At 53.2% G+C, this 21,195-nt stretch overlaps 1 protein-coding gene across 7 annotated transcripts in view; it reads right to left on the minus strand.

Moving 5' to 3' along the window:
- Myt1l (myelin transcription factor 1 like) overlaps positions 1–20,924 on the minus strand; it is a 147,455-nt gene extending 126,531 nt beyond the window's left edge. For all 7 annotated transcript variants that reach the window (XM_076832546.2, XM_076832547.2, XM_076832543.2 and 4 more), the window contains exons 1-3: positions 20,870–20,924; positions 20,674–20,707; positions 20,386–20,448 (exon numbers count right to left, since the gene is read on the minus strand). In XM_076832546.2, coding sequence (XP_076688661.1) covers positions 20,386–20,448; positions 20,674–20,707; positions 20,870–20,924 — 152 coding nt within the window. The remainder of the gene's footprint in view (positions 1–20,385; positions 20,449–20,673; positions 20,708–20,869) is intronic.
- Positions 20,925–21,195: the final 271 nt, after the last annotated feature.

Consider the following 21,195-nt stretch of genomic DNA (forward strand, 5'->3'; position numbering starts at 1 on the left):
CTTCTAGAGCTCAGCAGACCCTCTGGAGCATCATAGTGGTTCCATAAACACCCACTGAAGGCAGAATGCCAGGGAGGGCAGTGGGCATTGCGGGGAAGGGTCTGGGGGCCAGGGGAGGAAGGGCCTGGACTTGGGCAGCGGCTTAAGACCCCTGAATGGAGTTAGAGCCCAGGAGGCCCCAGCTGGCCCTGGCTGTATCCTGCATGCCCACAGCCCAGGCAGACCCTCCCACCCCTGAGGAACATGGTGGAATTTGGGGTCAGATGGGCCCCGAGGGTGCCCTTGTGGCCAGGAGCTTGAGCACACCCCAGGCTTAAATGCAGCCCTGAACACTAAGTCAAAGTCACAGATTTCAACGTCACTCACACATCCTGTCTTCCATTCTCATCACCTGATATACAACACAGAAAAGATGGAATTCTGTGTCTTACACACAGTCGAAACTTCAAGGAGTTAGTACATAGGACTACTCATAAGAGTGTGGCAGCTCAGTAGCCTCCTGTTGACAAGACGGGCCTCTAGTAACATGCCTAGATTGTGTCCACAGTGATTCCCACCCTGGACATCAGGCATGAGACCCAGCCACGACTTACATCACAGATTAGGGTCCTACCCCTGTGCTTTATGTACCGTGCAAGTACATGGGTGGAAGAGACAGTCCAGAGTGCTGTAAGTGGAGTGAAAGAAAATACATGCTACATTAGACGAGAGACCTGGGCCTCCATGTTTTAACTCAAGTTACAAGTCAAGGGCTGCACTCAGCTTTCTCCAAGGTCCTCCCAGCTCCTCCCTCCTGAGTGTGGCTTTGGATTTTTCCAAACAGCTTTTGGTTGGTGAGGCTTTCTGACCCTTTGTTCTTAACCTGTGTAAACAGGGCCATCTGGAGCTCCCCCGTGAACTCCCTCATCTGAAATTGCAGGTGTCACATGCTCACAAGCCTGATTTCTGTGACCCTGAACTTGAGGCTGCATGATCCATTAATAGAGGCAGGGGATGCAATCGCTGAAACAGAACCCCAGGTTTGGCCGCGTGTCCTCTGCCTCCAAGTACATGGTAGAGCTGCAGCAGGTGAGGCTGGGTGACGTCAAGGACCTTCTGCCTCCCGGTCAGAGGCACAGAGGTGCCAGACACGTAGCTTGAAAAGCATCCATTAAGTCAAGGTTGAGACTGTTTCTTGGCGATAATAGAAATGGTGTCTGACATGATTCTGGAGTGCCCAGTCATAGCCACAGCTCAGCCTGACCACAGGGGTTACCCCAGGGCTGTGTTCTCCTAAACCTTTATACACTATGTCTGCCAGACCCCCTGGGAGACCTCTGGATGACCCTAGGTGGACATCCCCCCCCTACCCAATCCCATTTGGAGGGACAGATGTCTGGAGCACCTTCTTCAGGCCTCCCAGCCAAGCAGCACTGGGCCGGCTCTGCAGGTCCCTGTCCGTGAAGGTTTGCTTCCTGGTTGCTAAGGTGGTAGGCATCACGCCTTCCTTCTTGTTGGTCCCTGTGAGGATCCCTTAAAACAACAACAGCTTTTGTCTGGGAGGAGGCTGGGCCCTGTATCCAGGCAGCCCCTGTAGATCCAGTCGTGATGCCTGGGGTTCTATGGGTAGAGGAGAGAGTGATATGATGAGGAGGGCCCGATGATCTGGAGTGTCCTGTGCACACCCGTGAGAGAAGACTTGGACATCACGTAGCTGAGGGCCCAGGAACGCGAGAGGTGGCCGCTAAGCCACCAGCTGGTGGCCACCTTTGGGCAGCTCCGTGCTTCCTCTCAGACTCACTCTGAGACTCCAGGTCCCACAGGCTCATGGGCAGGGGCTGGCGAGCCTGGGTCTGTTCTGCTGTCATCTGCTCTCGTCCTGGACAGAGTCGGTGTGTCGCTCTTACAAATCTCCAGAACAGCTACAACACTTAGAGGACCTTACAAGTGATTTGAATCACTGATTATTAAAGGGCCAAGATTTCAAACTTCCTCCTGAACTCTCTTTACAATGACACACAACTAATTAAACCTATTCAGTTTTAATTCTATATCAATGTATTTCCTTCATTCTGTCCTTTTATCGTTTATGTGGGTTATTTACAAAGAAAATTGTACATGTGTATATATATGTATATTTAGTTTAAATTTGATATAAATTTTCTATGCATTAAAAATATTCAAGAAAAATTTGTTCAAAGTGTTTAGTTGGTTCTCTAACCAACTAAACATGAGGAGATTTGAACAAATCTCTGTTTCTGGATGGCAGAGACTTGCTTCATATCTTTAGAAAAGTCTCTTTAAAATGCATAGCCTGTTATAAATGTTTGTTGCCTTAAGCAAAATAATTCAAAGTCAAAATAACAGTGACTTTAATCTCCTTCAGCCCAAGAACAGTTTCTTCCAACTGGGGAGAAAGAGTGGGGAGGCTCTGGAGCTTCTGTGCATCCCGCACAGGACGTCCCCAGGAGCCCGCGGGGCAGACTCAAGTGCACCTCTCCAAGCAGCTGTCCAGAAGACACGGCTCCCGGCAGCCGAGGTTCTTACACGTGCACCTTTCACTCCTGAAGGCCACGGCACACGCCTCCTCTTCCTCTGTCCCGTCAGCTGAGAGGTGGACCAGGGCACACAAGGTGGGCAGGGTCTTTCTCCCACCTGCCCAGGTCCAGGTGGCCCTCTCCTCCTTGCTCCTGCTCCCCTTTCCTCCCTCCCAGGCAGCACCACTCCTGAGCTGGCAGGGAAGCAAGCTCCAGGTGGGAGGCTTCAGAACTTGGACAGCTGCCCCTGATATCCCTCCAGGTGGCCCTGGGCTGGCCGGCAGGTGTCCGGTGTGGAGCCTGCTTCTCCCAGCTCTTCAGCAGAATGGGCGGGTCGGCGGTTGGCAGTGCCCAGGGCTGTGTTGGCCTTGATTGGACAAGGGCAGCTAGGGCTGGCCTGCAGCCTGGCTCTTTCATTGGTCCCTCTTCCTGGCTCTTAGCACAATTCCTCCTGCCAACTGGGCCATGTCTTCGACTCTGTCTTTGGTCCTCTTGAGCTTTTATGTCTTGCTATTTTTATTTTCTGAGTTTCTTAGAATTCCTGTTTTCTAAATAGACCATTTTTCCATTTCTTTGCGAACACTCTCATTTCTGTTGGCATTTTCTTCTCTGTGCCTAATCTGCTCTCTCCATTCTAGAGCTCTCCTCACATGTCTAGTCTTTAGCTGTCCATCCTCATTCAGGGAAGGAAAGTTGACAATGACTTGAGAGGCTACTGGACTCCCCAGAGCAGGTCTCTCAGGTTCCCCTGGAGGGCACATCCTGGCAGGTGTCACACCAGGAATCCAGACCTGGAGACCACTGGGTCTCAATATGGGGGTGGGACACACATAGAAATCCAGCCCTCCTGCTGGCCCTCGGCAGTCTGAGTGACATCGGGCAGGAGTCCTCCTGGATTCTCCCTGGAGAACAATTTCAAATCTGCTTCCTGCTCACCAGGCTTTGGGGAGGAGAGTGGCAGAGGTGTCTGTTCCTCACATAAACCTAAGGACTTTGCCTGCTCTGAGACCCAGTTTTGCCTCAGCTTCTAGAAGCACCTGTACCAAGGACTGTCCAATGCTAAGGGTTGCCCAGGGACAGCAGGCTGCGACTCAGGGTCTTCGAGGCCAGCAGAAGAGACAGCTGTTTTAGGGGTGGGGGCCACTGGTTCTGCCAGCATTGACTGTTTCCTAGCCCCCACATTCTCCTCTTGTGTTATTCTGACCCAGGTGCTTCTGCCTTTGGAATCGAGGCTCCTTCCACCAGTGGAGTGAGCTCTGCATAGCAGTAGAAGCCTGTAAGTGTGTGCCCTTCACCTCGATTCTTAGGAACTGTCCAGTTTATCCACGTCTTTCCCACACCATCCGATGGCCACAGCACCTCACAGCTAATGTTCATCAGGGTCCACGTTTGCTGTTCTTGTCCTGCATCCCCTGCTCAGCCTGGCTCCTCTTGCCTGGAGCTTCCTGTCCCACAGACCCTGTAAGACCCCTCTGGAGCTCTGCCTCTCCTTCCAGCCATTCCCAGTCATCCCAGAGCCCAGGATGGTTCATCCTACAAACAGTGCCGCCAGAGTTAGCATCTCCTGTAAGCCACCTGGGTCTCCCCCGATGACTTGGGGGGCCTGTGGTGGTGCCTCAGGTTACTGTTCTGCCCTTGACTTCAGGACCCTGCGTGTGTCACTTTCCTTGGTCCCACTGTGCCCTGCAGAGGGACAGGCGTTGAAGGTGGCTTTTGTTGGCTGGTGGTGCTGACATTGAGCACTGGCCTGTGAGCCCTGGTGCCTGGCTGGGTTCTACCGGTGTGTGGGCTTCAACGAAGTCAGTCTATAACACAGCACTGACCGTCCTTCCATTTGTAAGTTCAGAATGTTGAGAGTGTTAGGACAAACTCACTTCAACTGATGATCCTTCTCTTCAGCGACCCCAGCAGATTGGACTGCTGTGCGCAGTGCTCAGGCTCCCAGGGGCTCCTCAGTGACGACCTATGTCAGCAAGAGCTCCAGGGGTTTTGAGGCCTCCAGAAGTATCCAGTCCCTTGGGACTAGTGACCAACACACCACAGCAGTGGAAGTCTGTAGTGGACAGGAGACTTCCAGTCACTTAACCGACTTTTCACCTGGACAGTGGAGTGGCCCACACAGGAGGAAGCACCCCTTGCACAGGACTGAACTTGTGCCTCCCGGCACCTCTTCTGCCAGGTCAGATAAGAGCCGAATCCACATTTGTCAGAAAAGATTCTTTTGTTGGGGACAGATCACACACTCCTTCCAGTGAGCCTCCTGGTTACATCAGCTCAAGGGACTCTGACGGAAAATTGCTGGAAATGATACCAGAGAGCAACCAGGCTGCCCGGCAGTGTCCACTCGTCTGTCTGAGGTGTCGGGTTGATGGGAGGTGCCCCTGTGGAAAGGTGCTGCAGCATAAGGCATGGAGCTGTTTCACACAGGCAGGAAGAAACACCCTGTCTGTGCATCATGGCAGCTTCCTGGCAAAGGTGGGTCCGTTTCCCAGCGTGGCAATGACCTCACAGCCTCTGCTCAGGGTTCCTGAAGCCACCTGGCTCCACATCCAGGGTCACAGGAACCGAGACAGAGAGGAGGAACTGAGAAATGAACCGTATCCCTTCCCAGAGCAGAGGCAAAATAGAGAAAAGCCAATATTCCCCGTTTTTCCTGAAAGGCACACTAAATGTCCTGCTGCAGATGGTCCAAGACAGAGTACTTTGTCTTGAAGGGGTTGACAAGAAACTCTACCATGACCTAAAATCCTGGCAGTGGAAGGAAGGTGATGGAGAGATGCCACTGAGCATCCCTAGGTCACAAAGTGATGACCTCACTTATGAGTATATGCCAGTGTGGGCATGTGCGTGTGCACACACTCACACACACTCACAACTCTCAGCACAGCGTGGATACACAGAAGTGCAGCACTGAGAAACGGAGGCTCTGACTCCGTGTTTTTTGAGCACCAGGCTACAGGTAATGAGCCCTGAAATCTAGTTATCGTAAAGAGGATTCGCAAGTGCTTTGTGATGGCCTCTATGTTCCTGGGGTCTGTCATGCTTAGATGCCAGCTGCCGTGTCTGTGCTGTTGCTCGCCTGGGCACAGGTGTCCTTGCATGCTCTTCAGGTGTCCCCTGGGCTTCTTCATCGTGCACACTGCCCCCTCTGGCCACACTCGGGAATGCACCTGGGGCTGCATACCTGGTCACGGACGCTGTGGTGGAGATTGTGGGTCTCCACTGCTCCCAGCACAGCTTTCTCCTTTGTCAGAGCTTGGTTGACAAAACTCTTTTATTTTCTTGAGACAACGCGCACCAGTTTTGAATGGACAATTTTCCCTTACACAAAGTAACCCAAGAGAAAGCAACAGAAAATTCCTCTTTATTTCCAACAGGGTGGAGTTGAATCTTATGGGAAAGGTGCTCTGAGGACAACTTCCTCCTGTCAGGGTCTCTGTTCTCTGAACTCTGCAACTCTATTTGTCTGTCCACAGCATGTTTGCCTTGAGAGCAGGGAGGAGCCCCTAGCCTTGGGGCTGCCCAGTCTGGCTGCAAGGGGGCCAGGCCCTGGACAATCCCTGCTCAGAGGGCACATGGCCATGGTGAGCCTGCTTCCTTGCTTAGGTCTGATTCATGGGGCAGCTGATATTTTTTATCATCTATTATTTATTATCAATCTATTTGTTTCAACCAATTTCTATCTTCTATCCCAGTCTCCACCATCTACCTATCATTTCTCTATGTATCCTGTATCATTCCTACCCATGACTGTGATCTCTGTGTATACACACACATTCCTGTGTTGCTCCTATGTACCAAGCCATCCATCATCTACTTATCGTCTCTTTGCTGGCATCTCTGTCACCACCCTCTGCTGTCTGTCACCATCTGTGTCTTTCTCAGTCTCTGTCATCCCTCTCTCCATCATTCTTCTCTCACCTCTCCACCCACCTCTCTATCTCTGGTCACCTGTCCTACCTACCTGCCTACCCATCTGTCGGCCGACCTCACCTACTTCTCTTCCATCTGCCCTTCTGTCTGGGACAAGCTGCAGTGGCAGGGCAGCCACCCTCTTTCCCCAGCACACCTCTGGAAGCCCATGGGGCATTTGTCTGGTCCAGGCCTCTTGGCAGCTGCCAGGCCTTTGGGAGCACGGGAAGCAGCATGGTCTTGCAGTGTGGCCTGGCAGACAGGAGGCCCTCAGTGTGGCTCTTATGAGCTTGTGATGTATCAATGCATCCGTCCTCTAGAGGATGCGAGGAAGCACTCTGGTGAGGAGGCTCCAGCCTGTCTCCAACAGTCCCCACGGGCACTGACCACTGGGGACCCAGGGCCTCACGCCCATATGATACGGCCAACACTGACCAGAACCCTGTGGATGAGGCAGTGCTTCTGCTGGACAGTCTTCAACGTAGCCAACCTGGGACAGCTATTGTTCTTGTGGGCGAGACCTGAGCCCTGGAAACTTCTTTTTCAGAGAAATGCCACACTTCTTCTTTCATTCTGCAGGAAACTTGCTGAGTAACCGTGGTGGATGCTCTCTCAGCCTGAATCTCATTGACCGACTCCAGCTCCTCAGCAGGCTGGCTGTCGATGGTGCTGCTGCCCTGTGCCTGAAGCCACCTCATCATCTCCACGTTGACAATGCTAAACAGGCACTTCCCACCAGCGTTCTCAGGTACGGCTGCCCTCATCTTCCTGAGATGGGAAGACAACCCTCAGCCCTGGGGCAGCTCCCAGACCTGCACTAAGGAAACACTTGTAGAGGGTTCCAGCCTCTGCCTCCTCTCAGGGACTTTGCCTCTGCGGGCCTCAGTTCTCATCCACTGGAGAAAGGACCGATCAGAACTCCTGGCCTTCAGCTGCATTTTCTGGACTCATGGGATGTTGAAGGGACTCAGGTCCCCAGGGAGCCTGCTAGGAGCTTGGTGGCTCCTACTGCCATGGGGTTCTTTGAATTTTCTTAAAGTGGGTCAGTCTCCCAAGTTGAACCCTGACAGCCCTTTCCGAGGGTCAACAGAGCTATGTGTGCAGAGTTGGAGCTGTGGATATGTTGGTTCTCAGTGTCAGACCAGGGTGACATAAAAAAATCACAGGCGTGATATCATCTTAGGGGAAAAACCCAAACAGCAGCACCCAAACCAGAGCCTAAAATGAAAAGGCAGGTGCAATATTCACAGCCATTCAGATGCTCCTCCCTACAGTGAGCTCTTGGGCTTCCCGGGCCTCACATCTAAAGACTGCCCAGAGAAACTCAGTCTCTGAAGGAGTCCAAGCCCAGACCACCCCAGTGCTGCCCCTTCCTGTCCTCTGTGGGATCCAGGCACCTTCCTGCCAGCCTCTGTGCAGCCGTCTTACCTCTTCTGTCTCAGGAGCAGACAGGTCCCCATGAAGGCCGGGCCCAGACTTGCCGGGGTGAGGTGCCTTCAGGAGCATTGGCCCTGGCTGCATGCCAGCCTGCATCTCATGTTCAGGGAGGCACCTGCCAGGTGCAGGTCTACAGTCTGCATTGACTTTGTTTCTCCTAAACTGATTCTGCTGCAAAATCAATGACTTGAGGTTGGGTGGGTACCCAGATCAGTCTCATGGTATTCCCAGTCCTTCTGGAGTCTGAAGACGTAGGCCGCCAGTGAATCTGTGAGGCTGCGCCACGTGGGCTGGCTGGAACTTCTGCCCTGGGGGGCCTGTACCTCTCCTTCCTGGCTGCCTGCTCAACCTCTGCATCCTAGTTCCTCTCCCAAGTGTCTGAGCTGCTCCTCTCCCGGCAGTCTCTGGGCCAGCAACCACACCCTGGCTGCATAGTTTCACCTGGGTGGTACAGCGATTCTGTTGACCTCAGCCTCCTTGGGTTGAGGAGCCACAGGCAAACAGGAAGTCTGCAGCACCCTGTTCCCCACCTGGATATTCTTCAATCCTCCCTCCCTCCCTCCCTCCCTTCCTTTATCTCTATTTTCCTGACAAGGTGAGATCTGAACAGCTCATATGCACAGAGCACTTCCAGGCCTGGCTCACTTGTGCATTCATCCCCAGCCATCTAAGGACAGGTGTATACAGGCGGTCTTGTTGTGGGCCTTGGTGGAGGGCCCCTTCTCCAGCACTGACCTCTGCCCCTGTGCCCGCAGCACCCCAGGTGGCCTCCTGCTCCAGCAGCCTCTGTTCTCCCCTGCCTCCCTGGGCTGTTGCCTTCTTTGTCTGCACTGAGCTCAGCCATGCTTGATGTGCTGCATTCACAAGTGGCACAAGTATGGAAATAGAAACAACTTCCCATGACCTGTCAGCATCCTGGACTCATGGCTCTGTCTCCTGGTCAGAGGCTTTGGGATCCTGCAGCCCAGGAGGGCTCTGCGCGGTGCTTTGTCTGAGCCTCCTGCTCATCTCTGGACACACCATCTCTGCACACCCCTGCACATCTGGGTACCTGTGTGCACCTGTCTCTGTCACATGATTGCTGGACAGCACACCATCTTCTGGGGAAGGGCCATCTCCTTGTCCCTAACTATTAGATTCTGATAGAGAGCTATGTGTGCAGTCAGCACTTAATAATTGGTGTAACAGAACAACTTCTTAACTACCTGTACTCTCCTATGATCTACCTGTGATCAAACTTGTCTCCATGTGATTCTTGACCAGTATCGTGACTTCTGACATGAAGGAACTGGCTGAGTTGACATTCACCTGGCTCAGGCAGCCCTGCCATCTGCTCAGGCCTTCATGGTCTCACCACAATGTGCCCATATGTCTGAGGTCACCTGTAAGCACTGTGCTGGGTGTGCCCTTCTCACGTGTCCCTGGGCCACCCATGTATCTCCAGAAGGCAGGGACTCTAAAGCAGCCCTGTCAGACCAGCAGTACCTCCGCATGGTAGGTGCCCGGGGCGGTGTTTAGTGGGCTCACTGCCTGCTGGCTTCAGGTTTGGGGCGGGATTGGGCAGGGTGGGGTCTGCAGAAGGAATGCACCCTGCTCCTACGTCCTTCCCACCGTTCTCTCAGTTCTGGCTCTGCCAGGCTGGTCCCCAGAAGTTACTGACACTCCAGGGGGCAGTTTTCACATGCTGCTCAGGATGTCGGTCCCTCCCACCTGTGACCTCAGAAGGGACGATTTGGTTCCCATGGGATGCATGCCCCTGCCTGGGTGCCTCATTGCAGGTGGCCTGGGAGATGAAGGGAGTCTTCAGGGTCCACTCCAGGGGTCCCATGATGCTGAGGGTCATTGCAGGTGGCCTGGGAGATGAAGGGAGTCTTCAGGGTCCACTCCAGGGGTCCCATGATGCTGAGGGTCATTGCAGGTGGCCTGGGAGATGGAGGGAGTCTTCAGGGTCCACTCCAGGGGTCCCATGATGCTGAGGGTCATTGCAGGTGGCCTGGGAGATGGAGGGAGTCTTCAGGGTCCACTCCAGGGGTCCCACGATGCTGAGGGTCATTGCAGGTGGCCTGGGAGATGGAGGGAGTCTTCAGGGTCCACTCCAGGGGTCCCACGATGCTGAGGGTCATTGCAGGTGGCCTGGGAGATGAAGGGAGTCTTCAGGGTCCACTCCAGGGGTCCCACGATGCTGAGGGTCATTGCAGGTGGCCTGGGAGATGGAGGGAGTCTTCAGGGTCCACTCCAGGGGTCCCACGATGCTGAGGGTCATTGCAGGTGGCCTGGGAGATGGAGGGAGTCTTCAGGGTCCACTCCAGGGGTCCCACGATGCTGAGGGTCATTGCAGGTGGCCTGGGAGATGGAGGGAGTCTTCAGGGTCCACTCCAGGGGTCCCACGATGCTGAGGGTCATTGCAGGTGGCCTGGGAGATGGAGGGAGTCTTCAGGGTCCACTCCAGGGGTCCCACGATGCTGAGGGTCATTGCAGGTGGCCTGGGAGATGAAGGGAGTCTTCAGGGTCCACTCCAGGGGTCCCACGATGCTGAGGGTCATTGCAGGTGGCCTGGGAGATGGAGGGAGTCTTCAGGGTCCACTCCAGGGGTCCCACGATGCTGAGGGTCATTGCAGGTGGCCTGGGAGATGGAGGGAGTCTTCAGGGTCCACTCCAGGGGTCCCACGATGCTGAGGGTCATTGCAGGTGGCCTGGGAGATGGAGGGAGTCTTCAGGGTCCACTCCAGGGGTCCCACGATGCTGAGGGTCATTGCAGGTGGCCTGGGAGATGGAGGGAGTCTTCAGGGTCCACTCCAGGGGTCCCACGATGCTGAGGGTCTTGGAGGAGGCCAGGTGGGCTGGGGGAGGAGGGCGGAGGAACCTGCCTACCTGCAGGTCTGAGCAGGATGCAGCACTCAAGGTGGCAGGGGAGGGGCTGAGGGGCCTGCCCTCCATCACCATGGGGCGTCTGCAGTCTAGACAGGGACCCTGCTCTCATCAAGGGTGGAGGCCTCTCTGCCTGCAGGCCTGAGCCTTGAGTCAGCCACAATCATGCCCAGGAGGGAGGGTCAGGAGCTGAGCTCATGCTCACAGAGGAGAAGCAGCCCCTTGCTGGCTAACCATTCCATCTTCCAGAATGTTCTGGCAAAGCCATGGCTATATAGATGTCGATCCTTAAAAATGGTATTTTTAAACACAGGACAATTCTTTTCTTGATGAGAAGGAAGTACATTAAAAACGATTATACTTTATGCTATCTATAGAGGATAGCAGGACATTTGACTTTCTCACTCAGGGGAACAGAAGCAGGTCCACATTTGGAACAGCCGAACTCCCATGCCCTTGGCCCTGTGACTGTCCCTACAGCATTCTACTCTAGGGAAAAATCAAGGCCCTAAAAACACTGGCAGAGAATATTCTACCACATTGAATAGAGCACAAAAAAGTTGAGAAGAAATCTAAGTCAGTTTTAGTGATAAGAAAATAAATTACAGCATAAGCATCAGATGGAAGTAAGCCAGGAAAAATTAAAATATTTAATGACATGGGAAGGCTCACGTTAGGTGAAACAAACAAACAAATGCAGAATTGCATCTAGAGCAGAAGAATAGCTCGGGAAAGAACAACAAAAACCCTAAAATTCAGAGAACTAACATCGACAGAGGACACTGACCCCTGGCCCAGATGCAGGGTGCCCAGCTGAGCTGCCATGTCCTTGAGGGTGATGGAGGCCAGCCCCCTGTCCCATGACCTCCAAGGTCATGTCAGTTCTTCCCTAAGCACAGGAGCAAGTCCCTCCGGCGTTCCTGTCTGAGCCACCCTAGGAGTGGTCTTTGGCTTCTCTTGCCAACAAGCCCTTTGGAGGGCCAGCAGGGGACACTGAGACAGCCACTCCTCTCCTGCTTCTCAGATTCTCCAGTGCTTCAAAACTGGACAGTCCCTGGAGCCGCTGCTCATCCCTGTTGGCCCTGAGGCCCCCTGCCCCACCCCTGCGGTGAGCAAGGCCCAGGGATGAGTACAGAGATGGCTCAGGCGGGTTGTGCTGGCTGATCCAGCGGAGGGACTCCAGGCCATGTCCCTTCCACATTCCTTAGAATTCACATGGGGTTGATTTGGGAAGCTTCTCTGCCAGAACCACACCAGCATCAGGGAAGGTGGTGCACTGCTTCACAGAGCCCTAGCCCTCCCTGTTTACAGGCCTACCTGTCACTCTCTGAGGTGGGCTGGGCCGGGGAGTAGGAGGGCTGGTGAAGCTAGGGGAAGAAAAGGCCATCTGGGTTGGGTGTGGGCTGAGACACTGAAGACCACCGAATCTCAATAGAGAAGTGCCTGTGAGCTGTGGGAAGCAGGAAGTACCCATGAAACACGGAAGTTACAAAACAGGCCTTAGCAGCCACCCTTAGCCTGTGCTCTGGTCACCCCTGCACTGGCTCCAGGGTGCGAGAGCTAACTTCAGCACAAGGGCCAGCACCAGCAGGCCAGTGCAGGAGACCTGCCTGAAACTGAGCTCTGCCAGCCTCCACCTCTAGCCCAGCCCCATGACCCAGGTGCGGTGGCCCCTCCCCCTGGGGTTTCCTAAATAGTCTGTCTCCAGCTGGCACCTGCTAGTCTTCTGTGCACGGAGGAACCCATTCACCCCGAGTGGCTGCCTCTGCCTCCCAGGCCCTGTGCTCCCATCCTGCTGCCCTGCCAGACAGAGAGGAGAAAGGGGGAAGGAGGAAGTGGCTCTGGCACCTGGGACTAATTCCTGCCGCAGGGGATGGGTGGGGAGGAAGCACCCTCGTCCCACAGCTGAAGGGGCCGCAGCAGGGCAGCTCCTGGCCCGTGCTGTGGACAGGCAGTCCCAGCACTGTGTGTGACCAGCCGCCCTCTCCACCCCAGTTCTTGTCCCTGGTGAGGTCTGCCAGCACCTGACGCCTCTGTCTGCTGGTGGTGAACGTGACCTCAGATTCCACTCCTCTTTGCGCCTGCCGCTCCCTGAGCCGAGGGCTCCTGGAAGCTCGGGGGGGGCCTGATTGGAAAGGCGAGAGGGAGTGGCGGTGCCCTTCTGCCTGCTGCACCAGATGACTCTGTAAGAGCCTTTCCTCCACGAGGCTCCCTCTCCCTGCGCTCTCTTCTCTCCAGAGTCTTGGGACATGACTCCTTGGTGTAGGAAGCATCTCTCTGGGATGTCAAACATAACAGCCCAGCAGTGACGACAAACGCATCCCTCAGAGTGTGCTGAGAGACCGCTGAACAGGAAGGGGTGGTGCACAGAGAGGCCATGGAAGTCCGGAGGGCCCACAGGTGCAGGGCAGTCCTTTCCAAAGAGAGGGCGGGGAGAGCCCAGGAGGTCTGCACCGTCTCCAGCAGGCATGGGGGTAATTTCCAACTTGGCTGCTTCTTCTGTCATCCACGGGGCTCTGCCCAGAGGCTGAGGGCAGGAAGGGCCTCAGCCCAGATGGTGGCAAGATGGCACTTGGGCCTTTTGGTGGGTAAGGCCAGGCAGTGGCTGTACCACAGGCCTGTGTGTACAGTTTGCCCCAAAGCTGTTCTCATATTTTTAGCTGTCAGTCAGGACGTCAGGACAGACTGAGTGCTCAGTCCAGACCTGGCCCACAGGGTGCTCCACGGCACGGGCTCCTATCACGACACTCACTGTCTTCAGTGTCTTGACTGGAAGCACTCACGATCCTTTCTTTGAACATTGAGTTCTTCAAACACACATTCAGTTTATCCAATATCAGAAATGTCCCCTGAAGGGCACAGCCTGCTTGGGTGTGTGGTCTCCGATCCATGGTGGGGTCCCAGTGTGCTGTGCCACAGGTGACAGCATGCCCAGACACGGAACTGACAGGCAGATAGCAGAGACAGCAGAAGACAGACTGCTGTCAGGACAGTGGCCAGACTCTTGTAAATAAAGGATTTGTAGTGACATTAACAGCTAACTGCCACCACATTCCAAAAATGATGCCCAATTTTGTGATTGCACACACAACTGGAGCAGAGGTGGCCCTGGGGCATCCACTGCACCCCAAATAATCCCTAGAGTGCAATGTCCTGTTCCAAGTGCCCGGTGCCATGCTCTTAAGCAATGCTGAAAGGTCTGTCCTGACCTCTGGCGTACAGCAAGAGGGGCCAGAGCAGGACGGGCATGCCATGAAGCTCCCTGGTGGGTGATGGCCGCACAACGGTGTCCCACAGAGAACCACAGGTCTGTCTGTTCCTGTGGACCTGAGTCAACACCAAGACTGGGAGGGGGCTTCCTGCACAGGCTCCCTGGTGAGTGCCCACTGCGTCCTGTCGTGTGTCAGCGTCTGTTAACGAGAGCACCCGCAGACACCGCGATGCGTGCACGCACCCAAGTGGGTCCTCATTCCCACACATGGGGCCTTACTAAGTAAAATCAGCTTCGCAATTAAATGTGGAGAATTGTGTTGAACTTTCAAGTGTGGCTAGGAAAAAAAGCAATTATTTTTGAGGTATTTTATTTCAGTGCAAATGGAATTCCATCTATCGGAAGCCAGTGAAATAGACGAGGCATGTGAGCCGTTCCCCCTCTTCCTCCGTTTCTTCTTCCTTTTTCTGCTTTGGATTAGGGACGCTCCTCTCCCTTGCCAGTTGCTGTGCTCCAGTCTCTCTCAGCCGGTTCCTGGCTCTGTTCCAGAGCTTTTAGTGGGTGGTCTCTGTCCAGGCATGAACGATATCGCCTGAGGCTGTTGGCAGGATCCAAATGAGGCCACACACATCAGGAAGCAGGCTCCCTCAGCTCCAGGCGAGCTCCCTGGAGGACAGGCACCACTGCCGCCCTGGCAGTCCCACGGGCTGGGAAGGTGTGGGAGGAGCAAACCCGCAGAGGACCGTGGCCACAGGCCAGAGTGATCCAGAATGTCAGGGACAAAGACAAGCTACCCCCTGAAGCATTAGGTGTACAGTTAAATGTTTCAGCTCCGAGTTCTCTAAAGTGGGACGGTTTGAACAGCACTATCACCTCAGGGGGTTGGTCCACGTGCAGCCTCGCAGGCTAAATTCGGGTCAGATACTTGGTCAGATACCTATGCTCAACAAATAGTCATTAAAAAGCAGCTGTGAACGGTAAATATAAATGAAACCTATTAAATGTCAGAATCAATTCAGAAGGATCACAAAACACATGTGCAAAGATCCAGGATCCGTGCTCTGATCCAAGATCCACGCCCCTCTGGCAATGCAAGCTCACCCAAAAATCTAAAAGAAGTAGCAAATCCCATCCAGTCTGCATATCACTATTGCAGATGAGGCTAAAATTCCAATCCTGCCCATTGCTTACCATTGTATTATAGTAAATTTTAACAAATTTTGATAATTTTTATTTTTAATTTTTAGTGGGAATTTCTTTGGGAAAATAGAAAAAAAACCCTTCAAATACAATAAACTGACCATCCCTTGGGGGCCAAGGGCAGCCTCTGGGAAGCGCATTGGCGCTCAGCTCTTCAGGGCCAACTTGGCGTCAGGTCGCGCAGCCCCTGAGGTAATGGCTGTGCCTCCTGACGGATGGTGGCACATGCTGGAGCAGCCACAGTGTAGGGAGAGGAGAGATTTCTCTGGACAGAGCCCTGCTCTGCCCACAGGTGCCAGTCTTCCATCTGTGGGATGCCACGGTAACACGGGGATGAGTCCCACCCCAGAGCGTGCCTTCCGCTGGGGTTTGGTGGGGAGTGGGGAGCTGAGTGGCAGCAGGAGCCCAGGCTGGCCTCTGCACTGAGTGCTGAGTTGCTCACAGCCAGCTGCCCGCCTGGGCTGGAGCCACCTTGGAGCCTTCCCTGCTGGGCAGGTCAGGAGAAGAGTGGCTCCCTGACCTGGTTTGGTGGCTTCCAAGTACCCAGCGCCCAGCGTTTCCCTGCACCCCGCTGGCCCGGGTGTTACTCTGGGCACAGGATGGGGCTCTTGTCTCTGGCATTTCAAAGCTCACGGGACACAGCCAGCCTTCTGGGGCTGGAGGAAGTGCAGGTGTGGAGGCCATGGCTACCAGGGCATATCCTTCCCGGGTCCAGGACCTAAACCTAAGAGTCCTGGGGTGACTGAGGCAGAGTGTGTGCCTCTGAAAGGGGTAGCTCTGTGGAGGGACCAGGTGTGAGGTGCATGAATGTGTCCAGCTACCTCCGAGCATGACCTGGTGGAGGCCGCGAGGGCTGGGTGGTGGGACACTGAGCCACCTCACAGCGGTATGGTAATGAGAGCCAAAAGTAAGAGGCCAGGCTTACCGTGCGCAGGAGAGACAGAGGTCGCATTTGGGTTCGTGATATAAGAATTACTTCTCGCCCTGATTGTAAACTTCATGGTGTTTTGTGATATTTATATGCTACTAATATGAAATCTCAGTTGGGAAAAACAAATGGCAGATTCCTGTGTCCAGATACTAATGATGTTTCTGAAGATAAATATATGTCACAGTTGTACTTTGTAGGAGGCTCAGCCTAATGTAATGCTACACAAACCTTGATAGATGTTGAACTTCCACATTTAACTGCACTTGAACAAAGGTTTACCAGCTACTGCAAATACTTCATGAATTGTTAACACAAATAAATATCTACAAATATCTTTTGTTCAAAGATACAGCTTTGGAATCAATGTAAAATATTCATGAAACAAATATTATGACCTTACTCCTACCTGCCAGTTTTAATCAGGATCTTAAATTCTGCATTCCATGGATTAAAATTAAGAAAGTTTTTTCCTCAGCAAAAGAAACAATGAAGTGAGGAGAGAGTCTACAGATTGGGAGAAAATCTTTACCACATCTACCTCTAATAAAGCATTAATCTCTAGGATATATAAAAAACTCAAAAAATTTAACACCAAAAAACAAATATCCCAATCAACAAATGGGCTAAGGAACTGAACAGACACTTCACAGAAGAAGAAATACAATTGATCAACAAATATATGAAAGAGTGCTCTATACCTCTAGCAATTAGATAAATGCAAATCAAAACTACTCTAAGATTTCATCTCACTCCTGTCAGAATGGCAATCATCAAGAACACAGGCAACAATAAATGTTGGCGAGGATGTGGTGAAAAAGGTTCACTCATGCATTGCTGGTGGGACTGCAAACTGGTGCAACCACTATGGAAAGCAGTATGGAGATTCCTCAGGAAACTGGGAATGGAACCACCATTTGACCCAGCTATCTCACTCCTCGGGTTATACCCAAAGGACTTAAAATCAGCATACTACAGTAACAGAGCTACATCAATGTTTATAGCAGCTCAATTCACAAAAGCTAGACTATGGAACCAAACTAGGTGTCCCTCAATAGATGAATGGATAAAGAAAATGTGGTATATATACTCAATGGAATATTACTCAGCTTTAAAGAAGAGTGAAATTATGGTATTTTCCAATAAATGGTTGGAGTTGGAAAATATCATGCTAAGAAAAATAAGCCAATCCCACAAAACCAAAAGCCGAGTGTTTTCTCTAATACGTGGATGCTAATTCACAATAAGGTGGGGGCACTAGGGAAGAATAGCATTACCTTAGATTAGGTAGAGGGAATTGAAGGGAGGGGAGGGGAGGAGATGTGGGATAGGAGAGATAGTAGAATGAAGCAGACATTATTTCTGTATGTATGGATGTGACTGTATGACAAATGTGATTCTGCAACATGTGCACTCAGAAAAATGAGAAGTTATATCCCATGTATGTGTGACATATCAAAGTGTATAAATGCATTCTACTGTCCCGTACAACTAATTAAAACAAATTTAAAAATTTAAAAAAATCTGCATTCCTCTTTCAAAATATTGTTTCCTCTCTCAGGTTTCATTTGGTGGTTGATTCTTCTTGATTCCCAGTTTCTTACAAATCCACAACCCTCTGTCCTTCACACAGGAAAAGAAAACAAGCTGTCCACCCCCAAGGCTGCTACCAGAAGTTCAGAGTGACCCCCAAGGCAGCAGGACGTGGGGGGGAGAGCACGAGGTGGCCACACTGAGCGACGTGTGATGCCTGGGGGTCTCCTATGTGAAAGCAAAGGGTGAAAGGTGGGTGGCTCATCATGTGGCTATCATCCCCCAGGATGCGTCACACTGGTGGCCCCCACTTCTGTCCCACGCTACTGCCTGCCTCTTTGGTGGGACTTGGCCGTGCCAGAAGAGCCCCTTTCCACTTGGCCACAAGTGAGGGGACACATGAGCAAGGTGAAACTGGCCTCAGGGGATACATTGGTGACAGTGTCTTCTTAAATGACTAAAAAGGACAGATGATCTCGCTGTGGCCAATGCTGAGGCTTCTGCTTGTCTTCTGAAAGGCACGAGGTGCCAAGCCACACCAGGGACCCCCAGCCCAGGCAAGCATTGCAGCTGCTCTAGGCAGCTTGAGCAGGTGACGCAGCACAAGTAGCTGTCACAAAAGTAAGCTTTGCAACTGTAGAATCTTTTAAAACTGTAAAGAACAAAGAAAACAAAGCCAGGTATACACAAAACCTTCCGAATCTCTTGAAATAGCCCTAGTTATAAGATGTTAACATACATGCACCTTTGGCTACAATAGGCAGCATTTTTTTTTTTTCAGTTTAGAAATGGAATGTCATGCTTTAGCTAAAAATTACCGATACTGTGCAGGCATAAACATAAATAAATCCTAGGAAATCTCCCTGTGTACCTCAGAGAGACCCCCTGCAAGTCTGGACAGTGGCCTCTCTTCTGAACGGCGCTAGGTCCTACACAGCAGTCTGCATCCCCCTTGCAGCCAGGGACACAGGGTCCTGGGTGTTGGCCTCCTTCCAGGCCCCGTGGACACCTGGTGGCATGGGGGAATCAGATTCAGTTGTGCATCTGGATAGTGGGGGCAGTTCATTCCCGACTACACCACACCGAGTCTCCTGATGGCGCGTTTCTGCGGCGGTGCTAGGAACCCTAGTAATGACGGGGAAGTCATGGTAAAAACACGACGGTGCTGTGTGAGATCAGGCAGAACCTGTGGGCAGCAGTCCAGCGTGGCTCCCCACGAGCCCTCCCACACCCCGCCCAATTAGCTCCCTGAGATTCCTGGGCCTCTGTGGCCACGTGGGAGCACCAAGCTGGGAGGAGGGCGAGGCCCCACTGTCCAGCCCCATGGGCAGCAGCACACGTGCTTCCTGCAAGGGCACCTCAATCTGGTGCCAACTGGGTGCACCTTGGTGAGGACATGGGTGTCTGGGGAGAAGTAGGGGCAGAGGCAGATGCCCTCTGCATACACCAGGGGCTGCCAGGCCTAGTGTGCCCATCGATGCCCCCGCAATCCTCTGCAGGGCACGGAAACCAATGTGTTTTTGAAATAATTTTGGGGGAACTTCATTTTTTTTTTCCAAAACCGCAGCTATAAAATTATACCTAGCGTAAATTCAATTAAAACTTTGTAGCCAAATGTAGTAACTTCTTTTTGTAGCAGAATGCAGCCCTTTGGCTCATGATGTGCTGATCTGCTTCTGCTGGAAACAGAGCAGTCCTGAGCCTGGAGGCTGGGAGCACACAGGTGGACATCCTGGCCAGCACGCCAAGCTGTGCCTACCTCAGTGAGGCTGTCCAGCAAGTTACTATCTCACGTCACAAGAACAATAACAAAATTAATCAAATTTAGTAAATTAAATAAAAAAATTCCTGGTGGGGGAAATGTCTAGTGACCCTTTGGCAAGTAACGGGGTGGCAGACGGCCCTTTCTTCATGGCACTCACTACCTGGCCACCTGCTTGGCTACCACAGCCTTGGGGAGTAGTTTGTAATTTTTCCTTTAAATTCACTAATGGAGAGCCAAAATAATTGCTTGATTTCACCCACCACTTACTGTTCCACTGAACAGGCAGGGGGAGAGGCCACCGAGAGCCATTGCAGCCCCACGCAGGAGTGGTGGTGTGGGCCTGGCCACAGAGGGCTTTTCAGGATGGAGTGAGCTCAGTTCTCAACCCAAATCCCGACAGTTAGCAAGGCACCCCCAGGAAACCCTGGATCTCCACAAAAGGCCAGCCACGTCCAGCCACAGGCCATGGGAAGGCAGTGGCTCCTGCTGGGATGAGTGTCTAGCCACTAGGCCACTGGCCACCTCACCATCTGCACACCCATGATAACTGTCACTTTGCGCCATATCTGGCTGGTGTAATCTAAACACCTGGCACCCCAGACTGACCTCACCTGGCGGCTGCCCAGGTGCCAAGTCCAGGCTGCCTTTCCCAGGTCAGTAGGTCCCATTTCAATTTATCTGCTAAGGTTTGCTGTCTTGCTGCTGCTACTGCGAGGAACAAATGGGAAGGAGGAGCCCGCTCTCCCCAGGAAGCCCTGGGCAGCCCTGGTGCCTGCATGCTGAGTGGGTGTTCTCGACGTGCATGGTCCCAGGGGACATCATCATCTGCCAAAGCTGGGGTGGCTTGTATGGTGAGAACCTCCTCCGAGGCAGAAGGCTGTCCTCATGAGAGTTTGGTGAGGCGAGGGGAGGAGCAGAGGGCACGGCATGCAGTCCTCCCAGAGCTACCCGCATCTCCACCGCCAGGCGGGCAGCCAGGCACCACAGACAGCACAGCAAGCAAGGCAGGCATTACCTTCTGTGTCTGGCGTACTTGCCACTGACATGGCCACTGCCGTCACAGCCAGGAGTGGGACAGCTGCAACAGGAAAGAAGAGGTTACCCAGAAGCCACACGCCACGGCTCAGAGGAGGAGGCGCCCAGAGAGCCACATGTCGGGGTCGCCGCTCACTAGCCAGTCTCCAGGACAACGTCACCAGAGCAGCAGGGTGTGGCAGGCTGCGGGGAGCTGAGTGCAGGGCCCAGTGCAGGTGGGGGTGTCTGCAGGGCTGGTGGGGGCAGGCCTGACCCACAGAGCACTGACCTGAACAGCTCCTGTATGGCTGGTTCCACGGGAACTGCAGAGAGATGGAGAAGAGGTGAGCAATATCATCTATCATGGGCAGCCCCCCCAGGAAATCACCAGGACCTGGGGGTCAGGACCACCAAAGTGGGTGTTGGGGGTCAGGACCACCAAAGTGACCAGAGGACACAAGTGACTGCGGATGCAGGGGGCCTACCTCGAACCCCTTTGGACCGTGTGCGATGGCGCTTCTCCTCGGCGTCCACATCCATCTGGGGACAGACGAGCAGCATCAGAGTCCTGGCCCTGCAGTGCAGCCCAGAGGGTATGGAGCTGCCCCCACCCAGCATGCTGTCCCCGGGCTCTAGGGAGCAAGGCTGCGCAGGGCCGTGGCAGACCAGGTTCAGGCCATCCGTGCAAATCATTTTAGGAATAGTCAGCTGACCCTGATCTGGTGGGAACATTTAACTGGGAGGCCTCCATGCTCTGCAGCAGGGTATGTATATGTCCATCAACCCTGAAGTGCGAACTATTCACTCTCTT

The sequence above is a fragment of the Callospermophilus lateralis genome, chromosome 14, assembly GCF_048772815.1.
Source record: "Callospermophilus lateralis isolate mCalLat2 chromosome 14, mCalLat2.hap1, whole genome shotgun sequence".
Taxonomy (NCBI): domain Eukaryota; kingdom Metazoa; phylum Chordata; class Mammalia; order Rodentia; family Sciuridae; genus Callospermophilus; species Callospermophilus lateralis.